The sequence below is a fragment of the Phalacrocorax aristotelis genome, chromosome 11 (assembly GCF_949628215.1).
Source record: "Phalacrocorax aristotelis chromosome 11, bGulAri2.1, whole genome shotgun sequence".
In the NCBI taxonomy this organism is placed as follows: Eukaryota; Metazoa; Chordata; class Aves; order Suliformes; family Phalacrocoracidae; genus Phalacrocorax; species Phalacrocorax aristotelis.
The window spans coordinates 16,177,779-16,201,458 of record NC_134286.1 but is presented as its reverse complement, the minus strand read 5'-3'; the positions used below and the strand labels follow the sequence as shown (position 1 = coordinate 16,201,458).

The window sequence follows — 23,680 nt, the reverse complement described above, 5'->3', positions numbered from 1 at the left end:
ATAGACAATCCCTGAACTCTGCCATGAAGCCATCTGCCTGTCTTCTGTGTTTAACAGGAACAAGACTTGACCTTCAGGAAAAAGGGGGGATTCAGATCAATTCAATCCCTTGAAAGGTGCTTTGGCTTTTTTTTTTTTGTTGTTGTTCCAATCTATACAGTTGGGTTGCTTTGTTTGTAGGATCCAAGCCTTTCGATTTACTGCCTTAAGAGCAACAAACCTGCCTTTCTTCTAGTACTGCTATTTCTAAGGGTAAGGTGGGTGCGCAGCATTTTCTCAAGGAATGCACTAGTGGAGTGCTGCAGGATGCAGGAGTTTATGTCAGTGAACTCGGTGCTGTAGGATCAGATGATGTGTATGTGTTCTGTCACAATGTGGACATGGCTGGTGCTCAAGGCACTTACACTAATTTTAAGGAAGATTTTTAAGGTTCTTGTATCAAATGTGAAGTACTGCTAAAGGAATAAATGCAACATTTGTACCTGTACCAGTATTTGAGCTACTGTTAGGCAGAAGAATTTAATGCTCCTCTGGTTTTGCAGCTTAACCTGCGAGTCTGCCATGTTCTTGTGTGTGCAGATTTATTTGTAAGTATTAGCTATGCAAGGGTTTCTGTTTAAAAATGAAAGTGTGCAAAGTTCACAGACAGAGTCTTTGATACTGAACTCGGGTCTGTTGCTGTCTGACTGTGAAAAAACCATTTTCTTATTTCACTGAACTCTGCAGAAGTTTCTCCCTTTTGAGAACATTGCTACAGTTCTACGTGCTTAAAAGAAAATTCAAAGCTCTGGTCTCACTTTGTATTTTCAAGTTTCCATGGATAGCAGCTCTCTTTAGCTCACCCTGCTTAGATCACTGTGCAGCAGATTTTTCTTTTTTTCTGGTGATTCTGCGGGCTGGAATGGCTTTGTGGTGTGGTGTGTATGTGCGCTATGACACGACAGGCTCTTGCCTCTAAGCAAGAGGCAAACTGGAATGTGCCTGGGGATGGGGTTGTTCCTGAAATGCAGTGTAAGCTTGCTGTTAGTTTGCAATAGTTTTGGATTTTACTCTATTTATGCTAATGTTTGCATGTAAGATGCTGGAGATTCTGTGCCCACAAGTGGTAACAGTTGCTAAAATGCATGCCTCTTGACTCTTAATATTCCCATTGACTCTCACAGACATGTCAATTATTCTGCGCCCAAAGAGAGACCACAACAGGTCCCAGCATCGTCTCCAAGTGTTTACTCACTGCTGTCATTTCTCTCTCCCCCAGGAAAGCTCTGATCTAGGCACTTCACTCAAAAGCTTGCATGCTCTCGAAGGGGGACTGGGAAACACTTTTTTTATCCCTGCAGGAGAGGAAGCCTTGTCACCTGGTGCTGGATCACTGTGCTTTCTTGTAAACCAGGCCTTTCAGCAGCGGGGTTTTGTTTGAAATCCCAAATCAAAAGAACACAATTTTCTCATATTGAGGAAAATCTTTGGGTATCCCTATAGAAATGTAATTATAGCTGAGACTTTTGCTTGCAAAAACCAGGACTTTTGATGAGGGGCTGTAAATATAAAAGCAGTTTGAATCAAAAGGGCAGTTGGATTCTTCCCATAAAATGGAGAGACTTAGTCCATCTCAGTCTTTAGATGGAAAGGTCTGCACTTGTCAAACGACCTGACAGTCAGACAGAATAAATATACACATTTATCTTGGCTGTGTGATTTAATGTAACTCAATTCCGTGTTTAACATACACCAGCGCAGCAGGTAGCCCTGCCTTTTCAGCCAGGTTTAGACTGGTGCTTTTCCTGTGGAGATATGAACAGAGTTCCACTCCCGCAGGGGTGTAATGGCTGGTCTTTTGGAATAGATGAAAGAAAATCTACTGGTTTTGACGATTTACTTTTGGTTCTAGGGGAAACCTTGAAACCAAATTGCAATATTCACCCACCGTGAATTAACAACTATGTAATTCTCTGCTCTGTTCAACTGTTGGTTATACAGAGTGAAGCCAACATTTATTTATATAGTTATTTATCTGTTCATCTAATCTTGGCTATGGTTAGTCGAGGGAAGTAATTTAACATTTCTAGGAGGTCTTTAATAGGGTGAAAGAAAAATTCTGCAGCGCTAAAGGGATCTCTGTTGCTGTAGAATGCATTGATCAGGCTGTAGGATGATAGTGCACTGATTAAGAAAGAATTTCAGTGCCTGTAAATAAATTCCTCCAGGCTGACAGAGGAGCGCTCTGCATCTTAACAGTATTTGGTTAAGAATCCAGTGCCCAAGGGAACTGGAAAAAAGAAAGATGTTCAAGACCTTGTACCAAGGGAGAGGAAAACAAAAGAGACATTTTCCAAGCAGCAGCATTTTACTGTTAAATTTTTATCCAATTAACAAAGTTTGAATCTTACTTAAGAAAGCAACGCATGTCCTAACATGTCCAGTGTGTGTGAGATGCAGAAAGCCAAGCTCTGGATTGGAAATGGCAAGGGCATCTCTCCTTACAATTAGCATCGGAATTAGAAGACCTGTGTTAGATCCTTAATAGGTATTTCCCATCCAAGGGCTTGGCTAATTGGGGGAAATTAAATGGTAAGCACTCTCTCTGGGAATGCTTAGAGAAGCGGCATCCATGCAGGAATCACTCTATCAGTTCAGCTGGTAAATCTCCAGGAACCCACTAACATCTGTTACTCGCAGTCATGTCAAGTGGGGGATGGAAGAAACTGCCTCACGAGGAGCGATGTGCTAGTGTGTCTAGTTGTTTGCCTTGTCTCATTAATGTTTTATCTGTGTTAGCGCGTGCTGGCTAATGACTTTTAATTCATTCTTCCTTTCTAGAAAAGGTAGAGCACCAGAAACTTGTTGCTTCCTACTCCATTATGAAAACAGGTAAAAACAACACTAGTGTTAGTTAAGTCTGTATTTAGTCCCAAAGGTAAAACTTTTTAATACTACAGCTTCTCTTGGTGTGGTGCAGTGAGTGATTAGAAGAAAAGGAAAAGGAAAAAGTCTCATATCAGTGCAATTCACCCAGTTTTGAAGCCTTCCAGTGAGTTAAATGTGATTGCATGCTCGGTTCTTTCACGCTGGTGCCTTTGGGTAGACAGTTCCTTACACAGCTGGAACTGGACGGGCATTGCCAAACATCTTCCTGTGAGTGCTTGGCAAAATCTCGCTGTGCCTCTGTTTGCAAATAGACCAGTGCTGGCAGAAGCATTTTTGGTAGTGAAGTACATTTGGGACTCGGAAAGGATGAAAAGAAGACAGGATAAAGCAATAGTGCCATGTTTGCAACCTAGTGTTAGCGCATGATGTGCATAATTACTTTTTTTTTTTTAGAAAGATCTCAAAGTAGAGGCTGAGTCTAAACAACTCTCTGCTGAATTTTTTGTATGGTACACAATCAATAAAGCATTATTCTTGAAAAATCTTAGCTCAATTATGCAGGAAAGAGTGTGCTAAGGGAAGGATTTGACAGGACAGCAAACTGGAGAGAAGCTCCTGGGAAATGGGAACGTCCTGCTAGCTTCATTTGTACCGAATGACAGATTGTGTCAGGACCGGGAGTGAATCGTGCATGGAGGTGGGAAAAGACAGTAACTCTGAGAAGTCCCCAGCACCAACAACCTGGAGCAGAGGAGGCAGTAGGGCTTCCTCTCCTGGAAGGTTTTTGTTTGTGTTTTCGGTCAGCACCAGAAGATACCATTTAGGAAGCAAAGCGCTCTCAAGTGGGAGGCATCAAGGAGAGATTTGGAGCTCCTTGGGATGTAGTGAAGAGATTGGAGAAGAAACAGCAAGAGAAGGGGCCTCAATAATGGGTGGATTGAGTGGTTGGGTGGCTGTGATCATGACTTTGTGGGGAGCTGGGAGTTAAGCTCTGCTGACCAGTGCTCATGGAAAGCAATTCCCGAGGTCGTCCCACAGCCTTGGGAAACCCTCGGCTGCCATGTAGCGCAATAGTTCCAGCACCTGATTTTTTTTGAAACCTGGCTGTGAGAGAACTGCTCTTTAAATCAGGAGACAGCAACAGAAGACAGTAATAAGAGCAGATACTCAAGTGCAGTCCCTACGAGTATGAAAGCCGCTGTCTTGTTCCTTAACAGGCTAGATTAATTTATTCTAGCACAGAACAGCTGGTGAAGTCAGTCTGCAAATAATCTGAAGAGCTAGTCACTGAGGACAAATGCTGAAGCTCTTGCAGACAAAGCATGAAAATACTGAGACCATGAGTCGAGCAAGTTGAAGCAACTAAAATATCTGTTCCAAATTAGCGCTGAATCGCGTTGGGTGATAGAAGCAATGAGGCAGATTGTCTTTTTGTAACGTGAAATGTAAACAGGCAACGCTGACCATATGTCTGCTTCTGCAGCTGGCGGGGCTGCCTCTCCGCTCCCGGCGTGGCCTGCGACCCGGGAGGGGACACACACACGGGCGCTGGGACTGGGGGGCTGCAGTCGGCGGAGGCGGCGGTCACGGCTCCCTTCCTTGTGTGGCAGGTTTCTCGTGTGCTGTTTTGCTGCGCCCCAGCCTCCTGCTGCAGCCTCCGGCTCCGGGCCGCCAGGAAAACACATGTAAAAGCCAACCCAAGCCTCTGGTGACGTCCTTCTGTCTTCTGGGCTGAAAATGGAAAAACATTTGGCCAAAATTGAAAATGGGACTTCTCTCGTTAGCAGAGAGGACAAAAAAAGTCCCCGAGCCACTTTCTGAAGGGGTTTTAGGGGCACCTGGAGGCCCGCCGGGGGGTCCCGGCCTGCCGCGGCCCCGCCTGACAGGAGCGAGGCTGGGGCCGGGAGTCAGCGCCTCGCCCCGCGCCGGTGGGACAGAGGGAGTCTCCTCGCGCGGGGCGAGCCCCAGGGCGCTGAACCCGCACGTTCCCTTCCCGCTGCAGCCGCCCCTGGGGGCCGGGCAGGCCGCGGCCTCATAGCGCGGGAGGCGGGCGGGCGCGCAAGGCCCGACGGGAGATGTAGTCCTGAGGCAGCGGCGCTGGGCGGCCAGCTGGCCGCGACGACTACAGTTCCCAGCATGCCTCAGGCCCCCCCGCCCCCACCCCGCCCCGCCGGCGGCGCTTGGCAGCGGGGCTGTGTACGTGGGAGCGGGAGGCCCGGCGGCGCGGCGGGTATGGGCGGCGGCGGGGAGGAGGAGTGAGGGGGCTGCCGCGATGTGGCTGAAGCCTGAGGAGGTGCTGCTGAAAAATGCCCTCAAGCTGTGGGTGCAGGAGCGCTCCAACCAGTACTTCGTGCTGCAGAGGCGGCGGGGCTACGGCGAGGAGGGCGGAGGCGGGCTGGCAGGTACGGCCCCCCCCCCCCCCTCCCCGGGGGGCCGGGGCAGGGTGTCCCCGCGGTTCGGCCGCCTCAGGGCGGGTCCCTCAGGGGCCGGGGGAAGTGCTGGAGGGTGTAGTATGGCCCTTTGGCTGTCCTGGGACCCCCTGCTTCAGAGGGGCAGGGAGGAGGGGGGGCCTGGGGGAGCTTTGGAGCCATTGACCTTCATGGGGTTTCTCATGTGGTTCTCTTTCCTCCTTACCCCCCTCCTTTTCCCTTGCACGAGGCAGGCGTTTCAGACGGCATCCATCCCACCGGGAAGAGGCGGGTTTGCCGAAGTTTCCGGCAGGCTCGGTGTGGGAAGGGGCCCGCAGGCACTCGGGCAGCAGGGCACCCGCGTGCGGGGATGTGCCCGCTGGCAGGGCCGGGGGCTGCTCGGGGCCAGCTGCCGGCGTTCGTAGGGCTGAGGTCGGCGTAGGCCAGCACTTGGTACTCGCTGGACAGCCTTTTGCTCCGGCGGACACCCTGCCAGAGTCAGATTTGCAGCTTGTTGGAAGAGGAGACGTCAGAAGAAGCGAACGATGTGTCTTGCTTTGGCAAGATGCTCATTTCCAAATCCGTTTTCTTGCATGCAGCTGCGGCTGCTTGACATAAGCTCCTGCTTAGGGATTTCTGATCACTTATTTTAAAAACAAGGGTGTGATTTCTTGGAGCTTGTCAGGAGGGGTGGCTCAGGAAAGTAACAGGGCATTGACCATCATATAATAAACTTTATTTCATGAGAACTTTAAGGTATGGAGCCGAGTTTCAATTTTTAATCCTTGCCTGTTTATATCCTTACATGCTGCAGGGACCCCGGTTACCACTGAGACCTCTGTTGTGGTGGTAGCTGTTCAGACTAGAACTGACTCCTTCATAGTCTGGTGGTGTCTGTCATTGACACTGTCAAGGAGAAATGCTTGCGTGGGATATGGGTGGGTCCAGAGGAGGGCCACAACAATGATCCGACAGCTAGAGCACCTCTCCTACGAGGACAGGCTGAGAGAGTTGGGGTTGTTCATCCTGGAGAAGGTAAGGCTCCAGAGGGACCTTATTGTGGCCTTTCAGTGCTTAAAGGGGGACTATAGGAAGGATGGGGGCAACCTCTTTAGCAAGGCCTGTTGTGACAGGATGAGGGGTAATGGTTTTAAACTAAAGGAGGGTAGATTTAGACTGGATATAAGGAAAAATATTTTTACGATGAGGGTGGTGAAACCCTGGCACAGGCAGGTTGTAGAGGCCCCATCCCTGGAAATGTTCATGGTCAGGTTGGATTGGGCTCTGAGCAACCTGATCTAGTTGAAGGTGTCCCTGCTCACCCCGGGGGGGTTGGACTAGATGGCCTCTGAAGGTCCTTTCTGACCCAAAACATTCTGTGATTCCATTATATGGTTCTTGGGTGTTTTGCATGAATTGCATTTCTCTGGGTTTTCTAGGCTCTCTCTAATTGTGTCGTCACAAAGCGTAATTGTCTTGTTGAAACATCTATTCATTCTACTGGACAAAAACACAAAGTCCAAACTTTTGGCTGATGAATTTCAGATATAGAAATAGCGCTCTCGGAGGTGGGGCACTCTTCATTGGCATCTGAGCCACTTGCAGGGCATGAGGAAAGTGTAAAAAGAAAGCATCACAAAATCCCACATTCTCTTGTAGGGATACCATAGTTTTATAGGTAGATAGATAACGTTAGGCTTCGGCTTAGAACCAAGGGTGTTATTTTGCAACCTTAGAAATCTTGTCGTCATCAGGCTAGGTGGGCCTTTCTCTACCCTGGTATCTTTTGAAACCAAGGAAGCTAAGCTGGTGTGAAGGTTGTCTTTCTGCGTGACAAAATTCATTTAAGAACTGTGACTAAAGCGAAACAATAAGAACTAGAATTAGGTGTTCATGTGAAAATATCCTCATAGGCTTACGGTTGGACAGACAGCGGGGGCCTCTGAGTGCCCTTTGGTTTTTGTTGAAGGTGAGGCTTCTATCACTAGTTTTATGTCCTTGATGTCATTTGACAGCATGGAAAAACACTTGAATGGGATAGTTCCTGTAGAATGCTTTTTTTTATGTGGCATTGCACATTTTATTTCTGTAGCTTTTCTCATAATGTTGGATTCATACAGATTTCATCTGTGCAAGTGATGCTTTTCACTGGACAGAAACAAAAAGAGTGAGATCTTATTGATTTAAAATTGTGATTAAGAAAGATTACAAGAAAATTGGAAAAAATGCAGTTACATTTGTGCTTGCAGGTATAAGCTGGCATAATTTGCGTGACTTAGATTTTATATTGCTATGTGTCACTCGAGAAAGTTAGCGCTTACTGTAGTAAAAAATGGTGAACAGCTATTGTCTTACGAGGTCATCACAAATGTACCAAGTAAAATCTTGTTCTCCTGAACATAATTTTTCTGCTGGTGAGACAAGGCTACCGGTGATTGGCAGCACTGGGGGCCTGGGGAGTTGCAAGTGAGAGGAGCAGGCAGCAGTGCAAGACTAAGCCGTGAGGGACGAGAAGGGCAGTGCCTCAAGACAGGAGTGGGAAGAAAGATGAACAGTGCTATGGGATTGGAATAGCAGTAGTGGGGACTAGCTGAGGAGGCAGTAGCAAAGGATTCCCAAGAATATAGGAGTACACTTGGTGAGACAGGCTTTAAGGAGGGGAGATGTGAGTTGTGAGGACACAGCCAATAGCTAGAGAAGGTACAGACCAAGGAGGAAAAAAAAGACAGGTGACGGCAGAGACACTTACCTGAAAGGAAGGGTGGGAATTCTGCGTGCGGCCCTAGGTCTAGGAAGAAGGCTGCAGTTGGATTTGTTTGTGTGACCTTTCTGGACTGACTGTTAGAGCAGGACCAATCTGTAGTCTGTAGATGATATAGTGAGCTCTTAAAGCTTGTGTCCACATGCAGCGTAGTTCCAAGTTGACTAGTGTGGATATAAATGGACAGAAATATCTAGTGCTGGTTTTGCTTAGCCTTGGACCTCTTCCTGCAGGTATTTGCCTGCTTACCTTTACATTTCATTTTCTTTTGTTTCTTAGGCCTCACCTAAAGACATAGATGCTGTAACCTGTTTGACTGGTTCTAAATCTGATTGTTCAGCATGCAATAGACTGTCCCAAAGTATGTCTGGCCATGCAACTGTGTGACCACTGGTTGTTCTGTCTTCTGCAGAGCTGCAGTGGGAGAGCTACGCAGGTTTCCAAGACTGTATTGTTAAGGGCGTAGTTAGGCTGAAGCACAGTTAGGATGACACAAAACCTGTGTTGTGAATGCGTGTGCCATAACCAAGGTCTAGTGAGATAAAGCATGTTGGCGACAAAGATGTTGCGTTGGTTATAGTTTAGACAGGACCTTAATTAAGAGATGGGTATTCCAGGAGTAGTTATATGAGTGAGTGTTTGGTGTCATAAAATACCAGTCTATCACTGAAATGTCAGAAAACAAATTGTTTTCTGCTTCCATTATTTCAATTTGCCTCTTTCCGCTTGAGAAACTTAAGTAAAGTGCAACTGTGAGAGGAGAAAAACTTATCAATGAAATACATGGTTGGAACTAGTCTTCCCTGCATGTTCTATGTGCCGTGCTTGGAAAGGTAGGGAAAACCCCTGACTCTTCAAGTCCTTAATTTCCTGCAGCAGTTATTGCCATCCTGAATCTGTTGAAGGCCCCTGCTGGTATTCCTGCTCTTTAAAAGACGTAGCTTGTTGTCTGTGCCGTTGCTAGCTAGCTCACAGGCACAGGAGTTTTGGAGAAAGGGGAGACAGCGGTAGGCTTGTATGTGTGTTCTGGGGAAATTTTGCTTATCTGGTATCTGTTAAAAGGAATACTGTTAAAGTGTTACCAAGTAGTGGATGTCAATGGCAAGGACCTTGTCTCTAACAGAATTTCCTGGTGGACCAATTTAAAAAGTACTTGATGATCTTTGTACAAACTTAAATTTATTTTGATAGGAACTGCAGGAGAGGAGAGGAAACTTGTGCTGTAGCTAGACTTGATATGCAGCAAAGGTGATGCTTCCTTTTCAAAACTCAAAGGTCTGTGCTGTGACATCACTAAATACACAGTAGTAGAATAAATGGCAGAAATAATTTATACCTGCTGGCGTTTTAGCACCCTGATCTTTTGGCATGGCTTGCCTTGCTGCAGGTCCTCAGCTGTGATAGGAATCAAAAGGAAAACTCGCTAGATTAATAAAGATCTGAAATGATCTCTGCTGCATGTTATTTTCAGCAGCTATAGCAAAGATTATTTTGCAGTGCATAGAATTGTGACACAAAGAACACTGCTCTGTTAGGAAGCGTATTTACATTTGGGGATGACAGGTGTGAAAATGGCCAGCACATGCTTCCCAGTTCATGCTATGCAGCTTTTCAGCTGTACAGGTGCAAAGTTAAGGATGAGCTGTGATATTTGCAATACTTTTATTTGTACCTACCAAGAAGATCAGTACTTACCAAGGAGACTAATACTTACCTTTTTTCAGAGTTGTGCTTCTAATTTTCCCTTCTTTTAAGGATATCTTTATTGCCATGGATAGGCAAGATAGATTGCCACACAAGGGTTTGGATACACATCTTAGTTTAACGAGTTACCGTTGTCTTACCTGAGTCATAACCACTGACCATAATGCACTTGACTTATGGTAAATGGAGACGAAATCTTTTTTCATTGAAGCCTTAAACTAACCTGTTTTACGTCTCAGTTGACTAAGAATATTTGCATCTCAGCCCATGCTCAGTATTTCATTAAGCTGAGGTTTCTTAGTCATGATATCAAGTGATTGGGAAATAAAATTAAGCAAAAAAAAAAAAAGATCTGTGCTTAATTTAAGGAAATAGAGAAAAGGGTCTTATTCACAAGTTGGCATTCATGTATTTTAAATCAGATACACAGAGATGATTGCTTTTCATGGTTTATATGGTATGTATTTGTATTGTAGTTTACTGAAAACTGGGCCTTCAGTCTTTTTTTTTTTTTTTTAACTGAACCAAAATGCTGTGTAGAACTATTTGCTGTAACAGAATCAAGCTTTATCCTGTCTCTGTAAAGAAATATTTACTGTAGTAGGGATTTACAGTTTGGGTCTCCAGCACTGTAATTTGGCAACAGTTCACTCTGGATATGTGTTTCTCCCCTGAGATTATATCCTGCCCCAGAGAAGCCTTCGCGGAAGTTACATAGCGTCTGCTATGTTACTCTGGTAGTTTTGGTTTCAATGGACCTGCATCTTCTGATATTTTTTTAAAGGTTTTGCTGAAAAATACAGTCCATTTGAAGTGTAGTTAGGATACTTGAATTTGTCTTTGCTTCCTTATGCTTTCAGTTTTGTAGTAAATCTGTATGTTTCACATACTATTCGTATTGATTTTATTCCTTGCAGTTGTATCTAGATATTACATTGCCTTCTAGATTTCTTCTTTTTAGTTCACCATTTATTAACGGGTTGACTTTATGGTACAAAAACAACTAAAAAAATAATTTTAGGTTCATTATTTTTATTCTTCACGTTTATACTTCTTCAAACCTGGAAATTTTAGTTGTTAGGACATGGCTATTTAAAACCTCTCTTAAGGTTGCTCTAAGCTTTCTTGCTGCGAGGTATCCTCTGTAGGGTTATATGGACTCTGTGTACCTAAGAATCATATGTGTAAAGCTTAGAATGCCTGTAAATGGTTTTGGCTCTTGAAGTCTGGCAGATATCTGATCAAAATGAGGGATGTTTGCTATTGTATTGGGGTTGTGTGTCAAAATTTTGGTAGTCGAGGGGGGCTGCAAGAGTGGCTTCTGTGAGAAGATGCCAGAAGCTTCCCCCATGTCTGACAGAGCTGATGCCAGCTGGCTCCAAGACGGACCCGCCGCTGGCCAAGGCCAAGCCCATCAGTGATGGTGGTATCGGCTCTGGGATAACGTATTTAAGAAGGTGTGGGGGGGGACCTGTGGTGGAACAGCAGCAGAGGTAGGAGTGAGAATATGTGAGAGGAACAGCCCTGCAGACACCAAGGTCAGTGAGGAACGAGGGGGAGCAGCAGAGATTCCCCTGCGGCCCGTGGTGAAGGCCATGGTGAGGCAGGCTGTACCCTGCAGCCCATGGAGGTTAGCAGTGGAGCAGATACCCACCTGCAGCTGTGGAGAACACCACACCAGAGCAGGTGGATGCCCAAAGGAGGCTCTGGCCCTGTGGGAAGCCCATGCTGGAGCCGGCTCCTGGCAGGACCTGTGGCCCTGTGGGGGACCCACGCAGGAGCAGTCTATTCCTGAAGGGCTGCACCCTGTGGAAGGGACCCACAGCTGGAGCAATTCCTGAAGAACTGCAGCCTGTGGGCAGGCCTCATGTTGGAGTAGTTCATGGAGGACTGTCTCCCATGGGAGGGCCCCCACACTGGAGCAGGGGAAGAGCGTGAGGAGTCCTTCCCCTGAGGAGGAGGGAGCAGCAGAGACAATGTGTGATGACCACAACCCCCATTCCCCGTCCTCCTGCACTGCTTGGGTGGGAGGAGGCAGAGAAATCGGGAGTGAAGTTGGGCCTGGGAAGAAGGAAGGGAGGAGTGAAGGTGTTTTAAGATTTGGCTTTATTGTCTCATTACCCTACCCTGCTTGACTGGCAATAAATTAAACTGATTTCCCCAAGTCAGGTCTGGTTTGCCTGTGACAGTAACTGCTGGGTGATCTCCCTGTCCTTATCTCGACCTATTAGCCTTTCATCATATTTTTTTTTCCCCTGTCCAGCTGAGGAGGGGGAGCGATAGAGAAGCTTTGGTGGGCACCTGGTGTCCAGCCAGCGCCAACCCACCACAGCTGTCTATCACAAACTTACTTGTTTTACAGTATTTTTTTTCCTCCTTTGGTTCTGCTCTGATTAGCCTTTGAATTCTTCAGATTGTAGAAGTGAGCAGTTATTGCTGAAATGAAGCTGACTGCAGCTGCAGAATATCACTTCCTGCAGTTGCCACTCAGGGAAGGCTTTTACAGTATTTTCAGACAGCTCCGTTTTATGATGATGTAAATAAAATAAGAGTGAGAACTCAATTGTACATCAAAGTGTCTACTTCTCAAAATCCTTAGTGCAACAGGTCTGACCAGTGCTGTGCTAATAGAACATTTCTGTTTGTAAGAAACTCTTACAGTCTTATATATATTTTATGTCCCATAACACTTCTAATGTAGCAAATCAGGAGGCTCTCTGAGCCAGTTTTAATATAATTAATTATTGACCTCAAAGGTTCTGTTATGCATTAGAGGAGAGAACAGGCTTGTGGTAACTTTGCTTCAGAACAATAGTGCTCTTTCAAAAAGAGACAACAGCATGTTTTCTTTGCTTCCAATTCTTCATCGGGAAAATGGAACTTATATTACTCTGTCTACATTACACTAATCCCACAAAGGATGGGAAGTAGTCAGATTGCTGGGTATGAAATACGTATTTAAATTAAAGATGATTGTCAGTAGTAAAAAAGATGTAACTGACAGCTATTTCAGGAAAAAAAATCTTTGAGATTGTGGGTTGAGAAGGACAAAAAAAAAAAGGCAAATATTAGTACTCTCTTGATGTACTCGGTGAAATAAATATAGAAGAACAAAGCAACGCCCCCAAATGACAAAATGCTGGGCGGTTATTTTCATGTAACATATTGGCTTTATTGCCATAAATTGGTACAACTGATAGCAAAATTCCTTGTTGATATGTTCTGGTGCATGCCTCTGCAGCTAATGTTGATATTTTGTTAAGCAAATGTTTTAGAGGCTCTTGGGAAGAACGCATCCTTATTTCAAAGCTGTTCTGGATTCCTTGACCTTTATTTTATTTTTTGGGGATATTTTACCCTATTTATTTAAGTATCTAGGATATTTCCCAGTAGTTTTACTCAAGTAGCTGTGAAATTGCAAATGTTTTCTAAAAGCAGAGCCCTTTCTCCATGTAAATGTGCATCACCTTTCTATCTACAGCTGAAGTCATTCCCTGAGTAAGGCAAGAGAATGGTTTAGATGGAATCCCCAGTAGAAACTGTGGGGTCTGGCTCTGAGCAGAGATGAGAGTATATAACCTTCTGTAGTTTGTCCCTAAAATTGGTTCTTTGAGAGCTACACGTGCTGCATTTCATTAGCGAGGGATTGCAAGTATGGCCTGACCTGCTCTTTCCCCTTGCCTCTGTTGTGGAGATAATGCTAGTGTCTGGGCTGAGCAGTTCCTGATTTCTTTTGTTACCTACTCCTTTATTTTACAGTTAATATCTTTGTAATTATACAGGTGAATTTTACATCTCTGCAACCCTGGAAGTGAATCATTTTTCAGTAGGCTTGTGCGAATGGAGTTAGCAGAGTGCCAGCAAACTGTTCCGCAGCGGTCTTACTTGCCTGGGTGAACAGGATTCTTGATTTCCCGTTGAGAAATAGCAATAAAAGGGAGTGCTTGCTGAGGAGCACCCAACAACTGGTACTTATGGAACCCCTCACTGATAATACAGTATGCAAAAAATTCACAGCTCCTAGAGTACTTTCAGGACTAGGGTAAGAAGGTGAGACTGCTGATTCCTCACAATTATGCCAGTGGCCATAGCTGTGGAATTATTTCATAATGTGCTGGGTATTTATCAGCTTAAGCACAAACCTGTAGTCTATGTCACATTTGTGGACAAAGCAGTATTGACTAGCGGGACTGCTAGTGACTGCTAGTAATGTGATGCAGTTTATCGTGTCTAAATTCTAATGACCTTCCGAGTAGATGGAAACTGTTGGGGCATTTTGAGGAGTGCCGCTTTCTAGTGCGCTGTTGTAATCATTCTCTCAAGCAGAGCAGTTGCATTAGCCTTATAAATGGTGCCTAATGTCCTTGTCCTATATATCATACCAGAAAATGATTTTAGGAGAATTGTGAATGAAATAATAAAATGTTTGCTGAAGGGAAGCCCACTGTGAGATCAGCTCAGTGTTATGACTCATTCAGTAAGACAAAGCTCTTTAAACAGACATAAACGTTATCTGTTCAATGTCTGACTTCAGTTAGAAACTACAGAAGAATTCAACTTTCCAACAGTACCTTACAACCTATGAATAGCAGACAAGACAAGATGGTATTTTTGATGTAATGTACTGGTCTTTGGGGTTGGTGTTTTTTTGTGTTTTTTCACTATTATTCACTTCAAATTTTTTTAAGATAAACAAAAGCATTCTGAAACTTGAATAGCCACAGTAAGGTAGTCACACAGGCTCTATGCTGAAAGCGTATCCTTAGGAAAACCATGTTCTGAGGATGATTGTCTAGACTTCTCGATTTTGTCTTACTTTGCTTTTTTGTATTCTCTCACAGTTGTTATTTTTCAGAATTTGGGAGGGGTAATGGAGAGAAAGTGGAACAAAAAGTACCAGAAAGCAACCTAAAAATTCTAAAATAATTTTTGAGGGATGCATTTGAAATTATCTAAATCTAATGCTTCTATGGAATGTTAAAAACCTGAATCAAAAGATCATTGTCCATTGAACATGGAAGGACACTTAGAGGTACTGTAAGGGATCTATTGACCTTGCATACAAGCTCTCTACCCTAATAGCATCTTTCTGGGAATGCCTTGCATCCGTGATTTCAGCAGGTTTGTGGAACAGACATTATAGCATCTCTATGGGTAATTGCATCTCTCATATTTTTTTTGGTAATCTCATCTCTTATTTTGCATTTCTTATGTAGGAGAATAAAACCTCTGTGTGATTGCTTTGGTAGCTTTGCATTAGTTGAATTTTGCATTTTTGTGGCTATGTTAAAAGGATGACAAACATAGGAAAGACAGGAGGGAACCATAAGATATTGTTGCTTGTATTTTTGTTTGTGTTGTAAAAAGAAGAAAGTTTTACTTGTGCGTCAGGATCCAAAAGCTTGTATTTTCTGTGTATGCATTTTTCCTCTTTTAGAATTCCCTGCATCTTAGATTTGAAAGGAACTTTTAAGATATCTTGTCTAATATTTTTATTATCAGAAAGAATGGTTTTGGCAGCCAAGATAAAATGCATACTCATTTTCTCAGGAAACATTTTGCCCCCAGTTATGGAGAGATGAAGTGTGTCTCATCAGTGAAATTAGTGTATTTCGATCTGAACTCTGTTTAATAGGAGCTAATTCAATATTTAGTGGCAGGGAGGTGACATGGCTGTTGTATCCTGGATGTATAATCTATATGGAAATAATGCAATTTATGTAATATATTTAGGCATGTGATGGTAGGATGAAATATTAGTGTTCCATACTTTAAATAGGAGTCATCTCATAGACTGTTTATGAAGAACGGCAGGCATTTTCTAGCTGTAGTGTGGTATGATCAGCAAAACTTTCGTATGTACAGAAAGTACGGTATGGTATGCTCATGTAAAAGCAGTGGGATTTTCATAAAAATCAGACATAAAGGAATTGCAGTCTCCTAAGAGCTGTTTCCTGTGACTGGAAAACAGAACAACAGTAAATGACTAATTACGAGGTAGTTCGATTAATGCTTGTGCTCACTGAAGGCTGGGAACTATCATGTTGCTTTTCAGGTTGTCCTCTCGTTTACCATCCTACATGGCTATTGCTTCCAAGGGGGTTATCTCAAAAACCGTCTTCACCCTCATTTTGTGTTTGTAATGCCTTTTACTGGATCAAAAGATCATCACCTCCCAAAGAGGTTCCTCTGGGATCATGTTTTGCCCTACTCATTTGTGCTTCTCATTTTCTCAGAGTTCATTAGTCCTTACTTGGGTAGCGTTCCTATTCGCTAAGTAAGGAATCAGAAGTGAGCATACATTTCAAAACCTTAGTTTCACTGTGCTGTATACATTTTCTTGAACGCAACAGGTCTTCTCGTGGGAACATTAGATGCGGTGTTGGATTCTACATCGAAAGTCGCCCCATTTCGCATCCTGCATCAGACACCAGACTCTCAAGTCTACTGGTCCATTGCATGCGGTATGTACTATGATTTAGAGGCTAACTGAGTTTGTAAAGTGAAAAATGAGGGTACAAAGTATGTGATCCATTTTTTGGTTGATCCTCTCACATCTCTGTTCATTCCCATGACCTCTGAATGGTTTCAAATGATTTGCAAATCTGTGAGTGACAGTCGTATGTGGTTTTGGTTTTTCAGAATATGTCTATGGATATATTACAACTTCGATTGCCTGCTTTCTGCAGTAGTCCATCAGGTACTAAAGCCTTGTTGTTCTCTTAGAATAACAGAGGCACAATCTTTTGTTCTCCTGGTGTAACTTGGCACAGTTTAGGATGATAGTTGACCCTTGGGAGTACTAAGTGTGCTGTAGGTAGGAATAACAGGAGTTGCTTATCCTAATATTTTCTTCTGTTTTATCTTTGCTTGTTAAAATGAGCCAGGTTCCCAGGCGTGGTCACAGCTGATTTTTTTCCTCATATCTGTTGCTCTCGTAGCATAAGAAGGTCTTTCTCTTTCTTATGTTGTATTATTAATCAGTAGGAAATGAAAACGAAAATTGACCTTGAGAGCAGAGTATGTGATTTTTTCCTAGTGCTTGCTTTTTGATAGCATGCATGGGTTTACTTTGTTGTGGTGGTTTTTTTTTATTTTAAGTTTTGCAGCTTCTGCTGGAAATAAAGTCTTAATTCCTTTCTACAGGCTGCTTAACTACTGGGTGTCCAAAGAGACCTCCATTCCAAAACTTGAGAGGAGTTTTTTATTCTTTACATGTATCATTGGTTTTTCTTCTGAGGCATGGTCTTGTCTTTATATTGAAATTAATTAATATTGTCATGTGGTCTAATGCTAAAAAGTCACTGTTGTGGAATTAATCTATTTTTTAGGCTTATTGAAAACTCTGAAAACATCTATAATTACAGTGAAAAAGAACCATATATTTTAGTTCATTTTTCCATGCTTTAATTTTTTTTTAATTAGTAGCGTTCTGTAAAGAAACAAGACTCAATCTAGATTTCTCCAGGCTCTAGGCCTTCCTTTTAGTTGCCTGTGGCAAAAATGAGCTTTGCAGGAAATCTGCCATACTGCAAACACATGTGTGAGTAATGCCACTAATAAGTGCTACGCTGTTGTTACATTGGATTTTGCTGTTATTGCTTTATTATGAATCTTCATTGCTTCACCTTAAATGAAAAATTGTGCCTCTTGCTGTGTTTTCTATATAGTTAGCTACTTTCAAAATACAGATTTGTACTTTTAGATGTTTGGTTAACAGTTTAAACATTTCGTGCAGTAATGCTGATCTGTTCCTGTTCACAATCTGCAAGGACTTCTCTGAAGGGCGGTAGTCAGTCAGAGAACTGTTTAGTAACAATGTAATGTAATTCATTACATGTCACTTTAAAAGGGCAGCCTTATAAAGCTGATAGAATTTGAACAGTTTGTGAATTGGCAGTAAATAAAATTTTAGAACTGCTGCTGAAGAAGTCAGAACTGATGGTGGCAGGCTACCAGAAAGTTACTTTGATAAGTATGTTGGAAATACACTCTGGGGAATTTGAATGCCGTCAGGTCAGCCCTTGGGAAAATACGAAGGGTAATCTTCACCTTAGGACTGAATTTCTATCAATTCTGTGCTGTGCAAGTATACTTTAAAACAAAAGGCTTCATAATGTAGTTGTACTTTGTGCTAGAAAATACATTGTTCCTTCTGTGAAGAAGTTGAAGAGACTACATTTTGTTCCTTCTATTACATATTAAGGATCTGAAACAGTGCTCCGAAATAATTTAAATATTTATTAAAAAGTTTCATCTTTATTGTGTCACATCTGTGCCTCTGATTCACACTATGACTCAAATAATTGGTCTACATGTGTAGTCTGAGAAAAATAATTAGTTTGCAATTTAATTGCTATGTTAATTACTCTTCATGTAATCTTTTAAAGTGTTGTTGCAAATCCACCTTGTGTAGTGCAGTCTAGCTATTTGACCATATTTGGAACAACTGCTATTTATTCCCAAGGCAACTTTAATTCTGTGGAGTCCATTGAAAGTTGTTTAATTAGTCTTTAACAATTTCTTTTTTCTCAATTTACTTCGTAAAGGTGTCTTGCTTAGGGGTATTGGTAGTATGTGATTATACTGATTTTATTTGTGAGCATTCCTGTGGAGGATGAAACTGCCAATTATTTTATTTTCTAGAATCCCTTTATGCAAACCTATGTAAATTCTTTCCCTCTCCCTGTCTCCCACCCTCTGATGGGGAGCCACCTGGCTTGAAAGAACTGACTCAATATTGAATTTGCTGGACCTTTTCTAGTAGTTTCACTAGGATCATCTCTGCTTATTACCTGTTACCTCTCGCATCATTTATAATTGAGTATGTGGAAAGAATCAGATGAATTATCATAAGTGTTTTGAAGCTGGCCTACCGCATTTCTCTAATTATAAAAGTAGCCAGTGGGTGAGAGTATTCCTTTGTATTTAAAGTAGACCAGTAATCTAAATGTATTTCTGGAAAGTTCAGGTGAGGTAGGTTTTTCTTTGCTATAAAGTTGCAGTGACATTCACCATATAGTAGGTGATAGCTCTCTAAAACCTAGATCAAAAAGCAGTGTAAAGTAAATAAAGTAACATGGTTGGCTTCTCTCTAAGGTGTTTGAAAATGCAGTATTTATATTCTTGGAACATTGAATTTTATCTTAGTTCTATGGTTTCTACATTCGTTATGGTTATTGATAACAGGTTTTTTAAGTTACTCCTCCTCTTGCACATATCTAATGAAGGAAAACAGTCCTTATTCCCATTAATTTGGGTCCCAGAGGGTCCAGAAGAAAAAAAAAAACTAATTCTGGTGGTGCCAAACACTATTTCAAGGATCGTTCAGCTTGTATCAATCAGTGAGCCTTTTTTCCTGCATCAGGAGTTAGTTCTGGTGTACGTTTTCCATATGGGGTGTGCTTCTTTCCTCTTGTAGAAGCCTGCAACTGCATGAAAGCAACGTATTGTTTGGAATTACAGCATAAGCAGAACTTTATTATAGGTAGGATGACATTGGTTCCTGAACAGTGGTTGCCTAAGCTTTAGCGTGGTTAGAAATATAGTTAAAATGTGACTCGATGGAGATTGAGATAAAATCATGACCTATTCTGAGCACAAGTAAGTAGCAATTGATTGTTGTAAGCAGCATAAATGGTTGTTTCAAGTATCCAAAGGCAAATTTTCATTACCTTCCTGGTTACGTTGATGTATTCTTTACATCCTTACCCATGTTAGAAGGGATTTTGCACAGCAGGTCTAAGCCTTGGAGTCCTACTCTGGAAACTGTTGTGGACCAGTGATCACAGCTGAGGATATCAAAGGCCCAGCTTTCATTTTCTTCTTAGTCTCATGAATTTGATCTCACATTTCGGACCTTCTAGACTACTAGACTGGAAGTGTTCTAGCGATGCTCTGCCATCCGTGCTGGGGAGCTACCGCTGAGCTGAAGGAGCTGTCAGTCCAAGTCAGGCTTCAGCACTAAGCCACACAATGTTGACAAAGCTGAGATATTCCTGGATGTAAAGGCTAGACATATAGCTGCGTAAAGGGCTTGAAAGATAAAAACACAGCAGTATACATTTTTAACGTACACCAAATCATTTTTAGTGTGCAGAAGAGCTGGACTATAAATTTGAGATTTGTGGTTTGGACTTGTGCATCTAAATTACTTTGTGAATTGGGAATTTGCGAAGTATTCTCTTGATTAATATTTGTAGTGAAATGATTGAAGTGTGTTCTAATTTTAAGTAATACTAACTTTCTCTTTCAATCAGGGTCCAGCAGAGAAGAAATAACAGAACACTGGGACTGGTTAGAACACAATGTTATGAAGACATTGTCAGTGTTTGATTCAAATGAAGATATTACGAGCTTTGTCCAGGGAAAGATAAGAGTAAGTAACAATCACATGACATAATTGGGAAAGGCTAAGCATTTTTTTCTCTAAATGTACACGAATAACATGTTCTCTTCAGAATATCAAAGGACAGCATCATAATGCAACAGTTCACTTTATATACGCTAAATGTTTAGCCCAGGAATTCTTGTGACTAAGTGAATAAAATGTCTGTTTCAGAAGAGGAGGTCTGGGAATGTGTGTCTTGCCTATGTTGTGTGCGAAACTTGGTGGATGAGTCTGAAACCAGCACATTTGATTTGTGACCTGTGTTTTGATCCTCAGACTACCTGTTCTAAAACTTACGTTCTCCTAACAGGATAGTATGTATGCAGTACATACAAGACACCCACCCACATGGATGCATATATAAAGTAACTGGTTCTTTTGTTTTAGGGTTTGATTGCTGAAGAGGGAAAAGGTTCTTTCACAAAAGAAGAAGATCCTGAGAAGTTTCGTGAAGGTCTTATGAAATTTGAAAAGTGTTTTGGATTACCAGAGCAGGAGAAGTTGGTTACCTATTACTCATGCAGTTACTGGAAGGGCAGAGTGCCCTGTCAAGGATGGCTTTATCTTAGTACCAACTTCCTTAGCTTTTACTCGTTTTTGCTGGGAGCAGAAAGTAAGTAAGCCTCGATACTAAGCCTAGTCCCTTCACATTTTACTGTTTATCTTTCAGATTTGGAAGAATTCTTCCTATGTCCTAAGGGAGCTATTTTGCCGCGTGAGCAGATGTCAACACAGAATAGAAAAAACTGCGAACATAAAATACTTTATGGAAATGAATACATTTGTGTAACTTATTATGCAATGGCCATTAGTTTTCTTCCTCTCTATGAGCTTCAGAGAGAAGGCAGACCTGTTGCAGTTGACTGTAAATAAAAGTTTTCTGTCATCTTTAGTTCATGCTGCATATTAATTCAGTCTGTGAGGATTAGAGTTATTTCTTCACACACAGACTTAATATTTCACACGGGTGCACTATGCGCTGATGACATTTGCACGTATCTTTTTTCCCCTGTGTAACATTAGTTTGCAATTTGCAAACTAATGCCTCTAATAGTGTGAGCTATAACTGTATTTAGGTGAAAACTAGAAAGTATAAGGTAGGTGGGATCCTTTCTAAGCTAATTTTCATTTGTATTGGGAAATGTCATAGCTAATGGGCACAGTTCCTCTAAATGCCCACACACGATTGATGTACTTTAAGAGTGCCTACTGGTAAACTGTTAAGTGGGGTAGCTTATATGATGGTGTTTGTTTACAATTTGCAGTTTTACATGAGAGCAAAGAAGAGGTGATGTAAGCTTGTGTTTTCATACATGGTGTGTCTTAAATGGTTTTCTATAAAATTATTTCTAATGGAATTATTTTATAGGGGTTGTGAAGAGGGCGTTTTTTTTGCTTGTGAGTTTGTAGCCCTTTATAAGTGTGTAATCATTTAACTATATTGCTTAATTATATTTCACTAGTGCTCTTGACTGCTACTTTTCTTTTTTAATAGGAGGGTAGCAGCTAACAAGAAGTTACTCACGTCTGCTTATATTTGTATTTTCAGTAAAACTTATTATCTCCTGGGATGAAATATCAAAACTTGAGAAGACTTCCAATGTGATTCTGACAGAGAGCATTCACGTGTGCTCCCGTGGGGAAGATCACTATTTTTCCATGTTTTTGCACATCAGTGAAACGTTCCTTCTCATGGAGCAGCTGGCAAACTATGCTGTTAGGAGACTTTTTGACAAGGAGACATTTGAAAATGACCCAGTCCTTCATGACCCCCTGCAGATCACCAAGAGGTAACGTTACTTATAGTCTGTCTGCTCTAGGCCCAGTACTTTTTTAGGCAAAGGGGAAGAGAATCCTTGTCTCAGTGAGGTACATGCCATGTCACACCAGCAGCAAAGCTGGTGCTCTCTTAAAGAAGTGTGTCATTAAAATTTGGAATGAAAGCAATGTAAGCATTGTAATTTATTGTTACTTTGCAGTATCAAAAGGCTATATGAAGGCAGGAAGTGATCAAACCTTCAGAGCTGGGCTTCAGAATGAGTTTTTTAGTAGTTTTTGTTTTTAAAAGGTGTTCTAGCAGCATTTACAATTAGAAAATCAAGAATGAAGCTGCAGTGTCTCCGAAGAGACCTGATGAGGAAGGAGGAGGTAGAGAATAAATCATTTAATAGGCATGTGTAAATAATAACTGCATGGCTTTTCTGCCACTGGAGATGGGAGATAAAATCAATGAGTTGCAGGTGGGTGCATGGCTTTCCTTATTTACGACAGTAGTTTAGGCAGTGGGAAAGATGTGTATGTAAGTAACCTGACAGTTAAGGTCCTTCCTTCTCAGGAAGGTGTGTGGTGGTTCCTTGTAGTAATTTTATTGTTTCTCTTCAGTTCTGGTTTCTATTGAAGCAAATGTTGCCTTTTCCTCAGAGAGCTGTCCAAATTCTCACTCAAACGTGGACCACAGCTATTTACTGTGAAAAGTAACCAGGAAAAGCAAGTCTGTTGTAGGTAATTTAAATTCACGTAAAGGGACTAAATCTTTGGAAAACGTTACCTATCTGCAACTCAGAAATTATGATAAAGCATTCTTCTAATAATTGTTTCTACTTAAAGCTCCATGCACCTATGATTTAAGAAAATAAAGCTATTTAAGTTTATAATACACTGATAATAAAACCTGGTTTCGATTGTATTTCCTGGGTAATTGACACCTCAGTTGAGTAGCAATACTAGAGAGGGATATTGCTCTACAACCAAAATATTGTTTCTGGCGGCAGTCACCTGAGAAGAACTAGCCCATGGTAGGTGTTTACAACGTGTGCTACATTTCTAGCTAACTCACCCTCTGTCAAGCCAAAACTTGCTTTAGGTTTAAATGGACTATTCTGATGGGTGGGGAAACAGCGCAGATTAGGCTATTAGTATGTTTTTCTGCACTACCTATAGGCCCTGATTCAGCTAAGTGCTTTACTGTGTAAGAACATGCTTGGATCTGTTCCTGCTTAGTGAAGTATTTACATTTTGTTAAGTGGGTGTGTATAGATAGGTGTGGTCCTGCCCTTTGTTGCCTCCTCAAGCAAAGCATTGAACACTCCAGATGAACCCCATGGATTACAGGAGAGCATGATGTTTTACTGTCGTTTCCCAAGGTATTTTTAACTTTTGTATTTGTAAAGACATTTTAAACTAATTTACTTTTTCTTTTTACTCTTCCCCTCTGTTTTTTGTTTTGTTTTGAATCTAGAGGCCTAGAGAGCCGCGCCCACAGTGAGCAGTTCAGTGCGTTCTTCAGGCTGCCCAAAGAAGAGACCTTGAAGGAAGTTCATGAGTGCTTTTTATGGGTTCCTTTCAGTCATTACAACACCCATGGCAAAATGTGCATTTCAGAAAACTACATCTGTTTTGCTAGCCAGGATGGCAGCCTGTGCAGTGTAATAATTCCATTAAGAGAGGTAATGCAAACTACAAGTCAGAACCAGTTATACCAGAAGTTTTGCACTTGCATAGCTGAATGCCAGTTTAGCAGATTTTCATTAGAATCTGCTTACTTTACAT

At 42.1% G+C, this 23,680-nt stretch overlaps 1 protein-coding gene across 5 annotated transcripts in view; it reads left to right on the top strand.

Moving 5' to 3' along the window:
* Positions 1–5,043: 5,043 nt before the first annotated feature.
* Positions 5,044–23,680, top strand: part of TBC1D8B (TBC1 domain family member 8B) — a 42,521-nt gene continuing 23,884 nt past the window's right edge. For 2 of the 5 annotated variants that reach the window (XM_075107064.1, XM_075107062.1), the window contains exons 1-6: positions 5,044–5,270; positions 16,095–16,205; positions 20,001–20,119; positions 20,519–20,744; positions 21,681–21,921; positions 23,370–23,577. In XM_075107064.1, the coding sequence (XP_074963165.1) occupies positions 5,141–5,270; positions 16,095–16,205; positions 20,001–20,119; positions 20,519–20,744; positions 21,681–21,921; positions 23,370–23,577 (1,035 nt within the window). In that variant the 5' untranslated portion in view covers positions 5,044–5,140. Of the gene's footprint in view, positions 5,271–16,094; positions 16,206–16,383; positions 16,442–20,000; positions 20,120–20,518; positions 20,745–21,680; positions 21,922–23,369; positions 23,578–23,680 lie in introns of all 5 variants that reach the window. The other 3 variants (XM_075107066.1, XM_075107065.1, XM_075107067.1) reach the window with 3 other exon arrangements.